This window comes from Grus americana, chromosome 6 (genome assembly GCF_028858705.1).
Source record: "Grus americana isolate bGruAme1 chromosome 6, bGruAme1.mat, whole genome shotgun sequence".
Classification (NCBI taxonomy): domain Eukaryota; kingdom Metazoa; phylum Chordata; class Aves; order Gruiformes; family Gruidae; genus Grus; species Grus americana.
This window is the reverse complement of record NC_072857.1, coordinates 20,736,281-20,748,826: the sequence shown is the minus strand read 5'-3', so window position 1 is coordinate 20,748,826 and position 12,546 is coordinate 20,736,281. Positions and strand designations below refer to the sequence as shown.

Here is a 12,546-nt window from a genome sequence, read left to right as displayed (position 1 = left end):
TTATTGCTAGAAAAAGAAAGATCATTAAAGTCGCCTTATTTAAAATGCAATGATTCTTTCCTAATTTAGGGTCTTGAAGCAAAGAAGAGGAGTTTTATTAACTTAATGAGTTGGGGTTTTTTTGTAATGCAATTGTTTGAGATTATTTGAAAAATAATGAAGAGAGTGATTTATATGAAAAATAATTAAGAGAATTATAGTAGGTATTGTTTGTACTGATTATAAATTGTACTTCTGTCACTTGCTTTTTAGCAACTATGCTGACAGGACTACCTGCAACAGAGTTTACATGGGAAGAAGCAGTTAAAAAATCGACTGCCTTTTAACTGACACTCATATATATAGATTAATAATTGATGCTTACTATGAACCTTTGTCTTGCTACTATTAAGTAATTGATTTAATGATGATGGATCAGGCCATGAATTAGTTTTAATTCTCCTAACTTGAATGTGACAGATTATTATTTTCACAATATTTGTTTTTTATTTAATGAAGAAACTGCCTATAATTTCAGTGACACATTTCAGACTTCTGAGTTCTTTGTATTACAATGATTTTCCTTTTTAAAAGAGAGCCTTCTGTGTGGACAGTAAGGTGGTGTGCTAATAATGCTTAACATAGAGTACATTAATGTGCCTTTTGATCTGTAAATGTAATACAGAAAGCAAAGTTTTAAATATTCTCATTATATGAGGTACACAATATTTTACTTCAGACTTACTGATCTACATGACCAGTAACAAAATGATTCCATTTAGAGGCAATACAGCCATAACTATTTTGCATGCATAAATTTTGGAAATCACAGAGGAAGAACAGTACGAAAAAGGAAACATGACATTTTATCATGTTTACTAAGCAAAAATTAACCATTGGAAAAATCTGATTCTCAATGTATTTATACAAATCTTTTCACGTTTGTCAGTGTGATTTTCCATGTATGACAGATCATAATATTTAAAAAGGGAAACAGTGGTATTAAAACTCATACCTCAGTGCTTGTCAGAAATCTTCTCTATTATGCGACACATCCTCTTTTTTTGGTCACAATGCAGTAACAGCCATGCAGCCTAAGGTCTGAGCAACCCTATATTGACTACATTTGCATGTGTGTGTGAACGGCAGCTTCTTGAAACTTAACCCTGAAATTATCCATCACCAAACATGAGGGTTTTTTTTAAACTTTGTTCATCTCATGTAAGAATTGAATATGAGGAAAGAATTGCTTACCAAACTAGACAAAGATAAATGTGCCATTTACTTCATTCCTGGCAGAAAAAAGCCCTTAGCTCCCAATGCATTTTCCTGAAGGGACTGGATTTTAACTGAAGAGTTAAATAACTAGTTTTAATTTTCAGCATTGTCTCTGAAGGAGAGAATACATGGAAATACCTCTTTAAAAGTTATTGTTTATTATTTATTGCCAAATCTTTCAAATCGTCTGAACAGAATTTTTTTATATTCTAAAAATGTCACTATCTTGAAAACTAAATGTGAAAAGTACTTGGTATTAAGCATTCTCTCAAAAAAATTGTATAAAAAGGACTTCATATAGGTCAAAGGGCATAGATCTGCTTAGCTGAAACCACAAACCTAGTCTGTGAGCAAATGCCCTTTTGTTACATCGGTGCCTGTACAATTTAAAGTTAGAGATGCATTACAGATTCCCCTCAAAATTCCTATGCATTACTGCTACACGGTATAAACCAGATGTATTTCACAGTCATGATTTTTTTCATGTTGCTTTCTGACTACAAGCCTTATTTCACAGTAAAAGAGAGTGTATTTTGGATGAAAGCACTTGAAGACGCAAACAGTATTGAAAACTGAAAACAAGTTACAAACTCTATGTCCAATTATTGCACTAGTTGTGTGCATCTTTAGCAGGTTTGTCCTTTAAAATATGCTTTCTTAAAAGGACAAAATTATGGGCAGTCATGCATGACTGATAAAAAGCTTGACCTGATCCAAATTTCAATGTGCTTGGTAAGAAGTTACTTATTTCAGTTGCTTTATATGACTCTCCAGTTCTTGCAGTTTTCAGATCTAGAAGAGTTTTTACCGTAGTAAGGACTATAGTATTTCACTGTACACAATAGTAGTAGAATGATAGAAAAATCTGGGATGGAAAGGACCTCAGGAGGTCTCTCAATTATGCACAGGAGACTGGAATGCAAAGTAGAGATTTTGGATCTGGTAATTTGTGCTTTCTGCAAAAATTAAATTGTGCAGAAATTTGCCCTTAAGTGCCATTAAATATACAACTTTTTAATCCAGATTTGGTGTATGTTTGTGAAAACACCATCTGTAGTGGACATGAAGATATATGTGGAGCTTTCGGTTAGTTCATTTTGCTGGGAAAACTAAGATACATTTTCAGTGTAATCCAGTATAATAAAGAAAATGAAATAACTCAAGAGTGTGGTACGTGCAAGCTCTCCAGTTTTAATACTACTGAGAATACTTCAGAAGTCTTATACATGGATCAGGTTAGTAGCCAAACTATATTTAATTGTTCCCTATGACAAGATAAACTGGGAAACCGAACTATACAATGTACATGTCATTGCTGTGTTTTTACTTATGGTGATACTTATGTATCAGTACACATTTAGTGTTCTTCAAAAGTCAGAGACTGGCATGATTTGATTCAGTATCATTTTTTACAGAATATGTATCTAATGAGAAAAAATTGTTCTGTGGAACTTTATTTGCAGAAACTAAATGCATCCAGTTCATCAGAAGGCAGCACTGTTGATATTGCCCCTCCTGGAGAGGGTGAGCAAGCAGAAATTGAAAGTGAAGAAGCTCTTGAACCAGAAGCCTGTTTTACAGAAGGTTGTAGAATAACTCTTGACTTAACAGATGTATTAGTAAAATTGCATTATTATTAGGCATCTTTAAGTTCTTTAGACTTTCAAACCTTATGGACCTTCATGACTTCAACAATCGAAAGAAAATACTTTTAGCGTAGAATGCTGGAAATCAGATGTAAAAACAAGGTTTCCCTAATCTTTGAGTAACTTTATCTGCCTGGCCACTGCATACATCTTGTAACTAAGAAACTTCATTAACTTTTCTATTCTTAAAATGCTTTTCAGTCATTTCTGTTATATTTCAGGGTGCTTGTAATTTGGAACAAATTTTTGTGAGACTCCATCTACAAATGGAACAGTTACACACCAATGGTCAAAAATATAAATGTTTTTTGGATTGAGTTTACTCATAATTATGTCTAGTATTGTCTGGTTTCTCTCCAAATTATTTATCTAAATTCATATATTCAGCTTCCTATAAAAGAGGATTCCAGTGTTTATTTTTAAAAAATACTATAAAATTTGTGAAAGCTTCTAACAGTGTTGATACCACAGTAAATAATGACTTTGAAATAATTTGCTTTTGGATCCTAATATCTCTTAATCTAATTCAGGTTGTGTGCAGAAATTTCCATGTTGTCAAGTAAGTATAGAGGATGGCAAAGGAAAAATTTGGTGGAATCTTAGAAAAACCTGCTACAGTATAGTTGAGCACAACTGGTTTGAGACCTTCATTGTCTTCATGATTCTCCTCAGCAGTGGAGCACTAGTAAGTAGAAAAAAACATGCATGTGCTGAAAAATTTAGGTGTCTCCTTAGAAGCAACAGCAAAATTCAAATTTGTTTCAGAAGGACCTGTTTTGCTTGGAGCTGTATAAAACTACCTGCATTCCATCATTTCAGGACGGAATGAAACTTGGTGTAAACCTGGTGCAATTTTATTTAAGCCAGCATAGCTGCTCAAGATTTAAATTGCCTGCCAACTCTCAGCATGTTCATCAAGAGATTTGAGTGCAAAGTACCATTGTTTACTGTGAATATATAGCTAAATGTATGCTTTTAAGTCCTTAATTCCTTCTAGGCTCAGCCACTTCTTGGATTCTGCTTACAAAAGACCATACAAAAAAATGGAATAATTACTTCATTCTGTTGCTCTTTTGGAGGCAGGAGATAGGGAAGAATAACAGCAAATTAAACCTAACAACCACTTTCCAACAAGATTTACATTACTCACCTTTCCAGCTTTACTCAAGTTGAGCATTTGCTACAGTATCAATGTGTATAGTGTACATTCTAGCAAATACATTGCTCTTTAATTCGACTTTTGGACATAAGTTTGATTGATGCTGATAGAAATGTAATCTCCCAAACTACTTTCTAGAATGGAATATAGATATCTGGAACAGATTTTGTATAAGAAAGGCGGGGGGGGGCGGGAGTTGTGTGTGCATGTGAAAGTTTCTGAATACCACAGTGGATGAAAATTCATGCTTTGAATTTATTTCCTCATTCATTAGTAAAATAGGATATATATAGTCAATCCCAGACAGGGCAGAATACATAAAGTTACTCCAATTTGTAGTATGGTTAAAGATGGGAAATATGTAAAATAAGAGGATGCAGAAGAGTAAGGGAAGACAGTAGCTCTGATCTACTTATTTTTTATTGATTTATTCCTTATTTTTATCATGTATATTCTGTGAAACATTAGTAATACCTGAATATATTTTTTTCATAGGCTTTTGAAGATATATATATTGAACAGCGCAAAACTATCAAGACCATGCTGGAATATGCTGACAAAGTTTTTACATATATTTTCATTTTGGAAATGCTTTTAAAATGGGTAGCATATGGTTTTCAAATATATTTTACTAATGCCTGGTGCTGGCTGGACTTCTTGATTGTTGATGTAAGTACACAGTCTTTAATATTGTAAAATTCACTATAGTAAAGTCCTTTATGCTGTAAAACTCATTACTACTAAGTAATCTTCTTATAAACATGCAAATATAATTCACATTGTATAGTTATACTGCATTAGTAATAGCCTGCAGTGATCTGGATGTGTTATTTAAAGCACATTTATATGCCAGAAGGATGGCTGACCATCAGTTTGTTCATTTCTCACGGTGAATAATTTCATACCAGGATATATCAAACTTAAGATTTTATGAGGAAAAAACCTGACTTTGAAACATGCTGTTTTTAATGGACTCTGATCATACTACCTTATTCCTTAGCAAATAAGACACTATATTGTGCAAGTTTTTTCTACAAACATTGCAGCTTTGCAATTGAAACGATACATTTGGTCTAGATTTCATCTGAGTTCTCAGAACTTCGTCCCCCAAAACTATACTGTTATCATTTTTAGAAAAATAGAAAGACAGTGGCAAAAAAATTGGTCTAAAAAATAATTAGTTTTAATGGACTGACAATCTGCAATAGTTAAATCAGCTAAGACTTGGCAGAGTTTATGATAGAAGAGAATAAAAGATTTCTTGGCTGCTTTCCCAGCTGTGATATACTTCTGTGCAAAGGCCTTGCTTATGTTGTCAAAAGGGATAAAAGCTGGTTTTACTCCCAGAATATTTTGGTCTCTTGCCTTCACACATAATCTGACCCAGTTCATTGGCTATACGTGTTCTCAGTGTGGAACTGAGAGATGGCATCTCAGGGCAAATGTGCATTTATAGCAGTTTCTGCCCAAGCTACCATATTTCTTGAGAAGTTTGCATAAATCCTGGTCCCATAAATACATATTCTTTATGAATATATAATAGAAATGTATCAGATTTGTGACTCCCAGAGGAAAAAAAAAAACCAACAAACTAGCCAGATTGGCCCATAACTTAAAATGGAAGACCTTCTCATTTTTTAACCTGTCCAAGTCAGTTTTGTTATACTGTTAATCTCTAGCTCTGTCCTGAAAATCTACACTAGAATGGAACAGCATGAATGGTTTTCTTAAGATGATGTTAACACAGAATAGAGATGTTCCCTTCCAGGATTATGTTAAGAATGGATTTTTTTTAAGAAATAAACTACAACTCATTTTTAATTATTCTTTTTGTAATACATACCTAAACAGATTATTCTAAGCCATACTCCATGGTTTCTTAATAATAGTTTAGCCTCAGAGACGGTGCTATCTGAGCAGGCTCTCAGAATTGTAAAGAACATCATCATAAGTAAAGTAGCTTATTTTGCCAGCTTTTTACCCACAATTTTAATTTTATAAACAAAAGCATAACTAAATGAGATTGGAACCATCTACTTTTGAAAAATTATATTCAATGCTCCAGAAAGTGGTAAAAAAATGTCTTATTGTGCCTAAGGCTAATTCAGCAATTCCTTTAGCACCACCAGACAGCACCTGAAAGAAACATATGAACTCATGTTACCTTCCTGTAGAAAAGCAGAGAATCTACACTGCTTTAACAGGCAGTTTAAACAGGTGTGATTCAGTGAGAACACCAGTGGCCCTTCTTCATTAGAAGTGGCTAAAGTTAATCAAATTGTTTAATTCCATCCTCTAAAATTATTCAAGAGTAAACACTGATAGTCCTTTAGGGCTTTGACCTTTAATATCTTACATACCTGAGTCTTTCTCTCACCGTGAGAAACAGCCATAGTTGCTCTCAGTGATTGTGACCAAATTAGATTTTAATAATTACACAAAGAAATGGCAATTTTCAGCTCTGTCAGTTTACAGCCATGACAGATGACTCTTGGTACATCTGGCTACCTCAGTTTAAGACCATCTCTCTGCCTCACTCTTCTGTTATATGCAACAATATCTATAGCAAGGAGCAGATACTTGGGTAGAGTGCCTTATTTACCCAAAATCACAATCTGGTAAATTAGTTCAATTAGTTCACATTTACCAGTGGTTTAAGCTAAGAGACTGAATTTTGGATGCAGGCAGCTGAGAAAAAGGGACATATTAGCTATATTGGGGGAGACTAATTCTGGCAGAGATACCCAGTAAATGCTTGAGACAGCAATATCTTAACCGAGTACAACTAGAGATGCTATAGAGCATGTCAGCCGGTACCTTGGTTTTTACTCTTACCCCTTTTTCCAGAAGCCATCTGTCATGAGTTTATTATGTCTAGGTTTTGATGTACAGCTGTAATGACTCTAAGTTGTCTTTGCCACATACAAAGTTAGGAGATAGGACATCAGGGAAGGAGATAGGAAATCTGGAAATACCCAATGAGTTTGTCAGTTACTAAATTTGTTTGTGCAGTCTTCTGCTATGATATGTAATCTTAGATAATCTTAAGTGGATACTGGTTTATGCTGTATATTTTTAAACTTTATAAGGTTGTCCTATAATAGACACTTTATATATATATAAATAGACACTTTATTTCTAAATTATTGTGTTAATAAATTGTACTTGAATGAAATGGAAATAAGTAACATTTAAAACAAATCATGTATTTGCTAAATACTGTGGGGCAGTAATGAATCTGTAAGTGGAATGAAATCTTTGACCTTCCTGAAATTGCTCATGCCTGATAACGTTCCAATGGGTACAGTTTTTGAACAAATAAGTGTAGCAAAACAACCCTCCAACTGGGCTTGTTGTACAGTACATTAAAAGTTGGTCATATTGATGCCTTATATAATATTTCTTTATATAGCAAAAAATGTTTCATGCTTTTTGTTAAAACAGTTAAAGTAATTTAATTAAACTGTGCTCTCAACCTTTTTATTAGCTTTTCAGAATAATTAACTCAGCAGCAACATTCTGGGAAATATCAGGGTCACATTATACTAATATACTAAATGCTGTATGCACAGAGTAAGAGGCAACTGCTGCCCTAACAACTTCATAATAAAAATAAGAAGAAATAAGAATATATTGATGTGTTGGGAAACCAGATACCCAAAGAGATGGCTCTTTGTCTTCCTAGACAGTCTCATGTATCTTATGTGTATCCTAACGTGGTACACTATGGTAACATTGTATAATCCAGAAATTAATGAAATTAATTAATTAATTCAAAGGGCTATTCAGGTGATATATGCATGAAACCTAAAGCTCTTGTTCAGTGAGTTGGGGAAGAGAATCATAGCTTACAATTATGCATCTAGACAAAATGAATTTTGAATACTTGCCAGTAAAATACCATAAATTAAGAATTATTCACCAAGTACATATAGAAAAAAATATTATCTTAGCATAGGACCATAACACAAGAGAGGTTACATAAGGCATAAGAAAGGCTACATTTGGTCCAGTGTCCTGTCTTCAAGAGAGTCAAAAATGCCTACCTGGAAAACCAATAGTACAGTATCTATCTTTCAAAAAATAAGAAAAATCATTAATTTCTTAATAGAAAGAAAAATCTTTGGTTTTGTGGGGTTTTTTTTCTGAATCTTGTAGTTTATTTTTATTCCTAGTTAAGTGTAATACCTGAACACATAAACAACATGAAAGATAGGATAAGCAGTGTTGGAAGTAAGGAGAGCCATATGCCACTGGGGACCTGGAATCAAATCACATAAATTAGCCACCTCACCAAGTAGCACAGAATTCACAGGGATTAAAACTTTAGGCCTAAATAGAAATAAAGTCAATGTGGAGCTGTATGACCAACAATCTGGCTCAGATGACAGTGACTGAAGATATTGAGCAGGGCTAATTGTGACTGCCAAGTTTCAAAACATTTTTTTGCAACAGGTAAGTCTACATTAGAAGATCTGTACACAGAAAAGTGGATGTACAACTCTTCAGTTTTAGGAGACGAATGTAAAAATTCTTTTCAACATTTTGAGTTCATATTCATTTTTAAAATTACTGTATCTGCATGCATTCCTATCTCAAAAGAAATAAATTAATCTATTTACCAATGTACAAAGACATTTATTTTCTCACCTACTAGCAACAAAACAGGTGGAACAGATGACAGAAGACCAAGCTAAGAAGACTGAGAAAGCCAGAGCAGTACAGAACAGCTGTAAATACCTATGCTGTATATACCTATGCTGTATATGCAATAGAATTAATATCAAAGAATTCCAAGCAAATCTTTGCCTCTCATTTGAACTGTCCTTCAGAGGAAAACATGTTGTTTACAATAGATGAAGTATTTCTCTGTGAAACAACTTCAGGTTTATGATGTAGGAGCACTAGCACCACGGTAAGAAAGCTGCAAATAGATTGAAATGGAAAGCACAAACTACACCGGAGAACGACTCACAACCAGAACCTAAAAACTGCCAATATACACAGTGTCGCTGAAGTTACAGGAGCTACAGCTATGAAACTAGCTTATGGAGTCTTGTTTGTGAAAGATAGCTAAGGCACAGTGCTAGTTTGGGGAGAAAGGTATAAAATGAAGAAACCATTAATGTGAGTTCATTTTTAAGAGAGATGTCTTGCATTCCCAGTGAGGGACATGTTTTTTAATATGTATTTCATAGTTTATTTTTAATCTGCAAAGTGTTCTGTCTTTATGCTAAAGTTTGTCATGTCTGAGTATCTTGTTGATGCGAGTGAATCAATGAATATTCTGTTAAAAATACAGAGAATTCCATGTCTTGTTATCTCTGGAATATATTAAGAGTGGCTAAGGATAAAAAAGAACTCTCTCACCGTAGAATCACAGGACAAATAAATTGTACTAATGACAATTGTTAATAACAAATAATTACAATAATTAATGTAATGGAAGAAACAATAATGTTGTCTCTTGTAAGTGAACAAACTTCAGTAAGACTACAGAAAATCAGTAAGATTTTCTTCTCTAATATGATTATAAATCTCAGCAAGTTCCTTTACAAAATTATCCATTACAGCAGTAAAATAAGCCTTTCCTTTGATAAAAGATTTACATCCTGAGATGTGATCCAGTTGAAAGGTACAGTGGTATGAATTCACTAAAATACTATTTTCTGTTAGATTAATATACATAGCAACACAGTAATGAACAACTGAGTTCTATCTGCTCTCAGATTGTCCTTTGGAGACATAATCTTGTAACTCTTGTGTTTATGACTCATCTAATTGTTATTTATGAATACAAGTACCATAGGAAACCACCTTTTCATATAATGGACAAATCTTACCACCATTATGAGTGAATGCCTTTTTCTGTACAGCCAATTATTTGAGGAACTCTCTAGACTGAGGTACAGAAATTAACATTTGAGGGATTTTTTTCAAATATGCCCACGTTCATTTATGTGTTTTCTATGCTTTTGGTAGAAGTGAATAAATTACAGCTAAGGTATGGTATTTCCCCACTCTTGTCTCCAAAACTGCTCAAAGTAAGTAAATTAAATTACTTCACATTAACACTGTTTAAAACTCAGTTCCATTTGAGAAACAAATTAATTGATCCTTCCTGAAGTGGATTGGTTTATAATAAAATCCCGGTAACATGAATCAGGAGCTCACTACTGTTGTAGATAATAAAGCACTTACTGTTATAATGCTAGCATCTGTTAAAATATATCCCATAATATTTTCCTAAAAAAATTATTGAGATGTCAGGCAAGTGAGAAAGTACCACCTCTGTCAATAAATATTTCACAGATACCCTGGAAGTTGTTGCTATGAACTGAGTGTTGGACTTAGAAGTAATATTTATAACAAAACCTAATTAATCACTACATTATTTATCATATTATTAGTGATTATAGATATTAATAATATTGTCAGTAGTTAATAAACTATCCTAATGTATTCAGAATTTTAAATTGCTTGGTAGGTTGAACCTTAATGTAGTTACTGAAAGTATGGCTATTTTGTCTTTAAATATTTCTGAATATTTTATCCTCCACCAACAGTGTGCTTCCATCTTACTGTTAAACCCTATCCAGCTATAACAGACATTTAATAGCATATAATCCTTTCTCAAACATGCCTTCATATGACTTTCCAGCAAGTATGAAACTTGTGGGATTGGGCCTCCAATGTCACACATTGGAACAAAGAATTGTGTTCTTCCATTTGTCACTGTTGATCTTTCTGTTGATTGAATCTATATTCTTTTTAAATAAACAGTGTAGAAAAATGTTTATAATGATATTTTTTCTGTATTTGTACAGGTCTCATTGGTTAGTTTAATAGCCAATGCTTTGGGCTATTCTGAACTTGGTGCCATTAAATCGCTTCGGACATTAAGAGCTTTAAGACCTTTAAGAGCCTTGTCACGATTTGAAGGAATGAGGGTGAGATAAAATGAATGAGTCTGAATGCATGTATGCATACAAAAGTCAACATAGAAGTGTAACACTCATACCTCCTGCAAAGAACTCCAGAATGGGAATGCATGGAAAAATGTGTGAAAAAAGGCCTTCCAACATGTCTTTATACACAAGATCTGTACAGCTTACATTTGGAGATCAGACCTTGAGCTCATGAAATCTGCCTGCTCACTGCTGCATAGTAGTGTTATCCCCAGCCCACTGACTGTTGAAATTTCCATTTATTTGTAGATCTATATAGAAAAGTAAAAGGACATGAGAAATTTTAGAACAGAGGGTTGGGGGTTTTTTCTTCAGTTTAGCTGGGGACTTTATGTTATAAATTTCTGTAGCTAAATTCTATTCTCTGTTAGTTTGTCAGTGGTTCAGGATAGAACAGGATTAGCCAGAAAACAAACCAAAACAAAAAGCAGCTGACAAGTGACACACCAGAAACTAAAGCCTCCCTGTGGCTCCCTGTCTACCTGCCTGGGGGAAAAAATTCCACAATAAATGCTGCAGTTTTAGGGAAAGGTTCTCTGAACAGATACCTGAAATAAAGGTGAGGTTGGAAGTGTAGGAGAGATGGGAAATAATTTTCTCAGCTAGTGTCCTTTATTTCATATAAATGCATCTGCTGCCATCTTACCTCTCCTCCTACACAGCTAAATCCTTCCAATTTTCATATTCTACCAATATGATGAAAAAATCCCAAACTATTACAAGCTGTCTGCTGAAAATGCAGACTATGCTATTTCCTGGAAAAACTGATGCATAAAAAATTAACAAGGTAATGTTATTGAGAAATCTTTTAATTTTTCGCTTCAAAATACCCAGATGCTGCAATACATGTTTATAGTTTGGTCATAGCTCTTAAATTTCCAAATAATGTGGTTCCTGTCTGGGTTGAGGCTGCTGATATTCTAGTGGTGGCCACACTAGCCAGCGTAGGGGAGTGTGTCCTGTGGCACATTGCCATCACCACTATGTTTTACATGATTTGCACTGCAAACTCCTAAGTCCTTATCTAATAAATGGGCAAAACCTCTATTGATCTTAAACTACTTTCAGTCAAATTAGTGAACTGAAAAATACTACTATTTTCAAAACCATACACAAAAAACCTACTGCCATCTCTACTGATTTGGTAGAAAATTATTGTCTGAATATCTGCAGCTTTCTTTTAATTCAATCACAATAAGTAAAAGAAAATTTTTGTCACAGGATTTGATCTGATCTTTTACTGCCACTTGCCCATATAGAGTAGCTCAACTGTATTAAATGCAGCCAGTTGAAAAAAAAAACCCTAACAGATAAGTGTAAGAGCAACTATAGTGAGCCAGGCAATTTAAAACCAAGACTTACAACAGATGCTGCTAATAAGAACTAAATAAGATATGCTTAATTATGTTACGTTGTATGTAGATGCTAAAATACTCTGGTGCCAATATATACATAAAGTTTCTGAGAATAAAATCATTAGTCATGATAGTTTTACATGCAAACATTTTTATTCAGT

At 33.7% G+C, this 12,546-nt stretch overlaps 1 protein-coding gene across 9 annotated transcripts in view; it reads left to right on the top strand.

Moving 5' to 3' along the window:
- LOC129208141 (sodium channel protein type 2 subunit alpha-like) overlaps positions 1-12,546 on the top strand; it is a 75,799-nt gene that overhangs the window by 51,233 nt on the left and 12,020 nt on the right. For all 9 annotated transcript variants that reach the window (XM_054830392.1, XM_054830391.1, XM_054830390.1 and 6 more), the window contains 4 exons: positions 2,721-2,841; positions 3,434-3,588; positions 4,558-4,731; positions 10,890-11,012. In XM_054830392.1, coding sequence (XP_054686367.1) covers positions 2,721-2,841; positions 3,434-3,588; positions 4,558-4,731; positions 10,890-11,012 — 573 coding nt within the window. The remainder of the gene's footprint in view (positions 1-2,720; positions 2,842-3,433; positions 3,589-4,557; positions 4,732-10,889; positions 11,013-12,546) is intronic.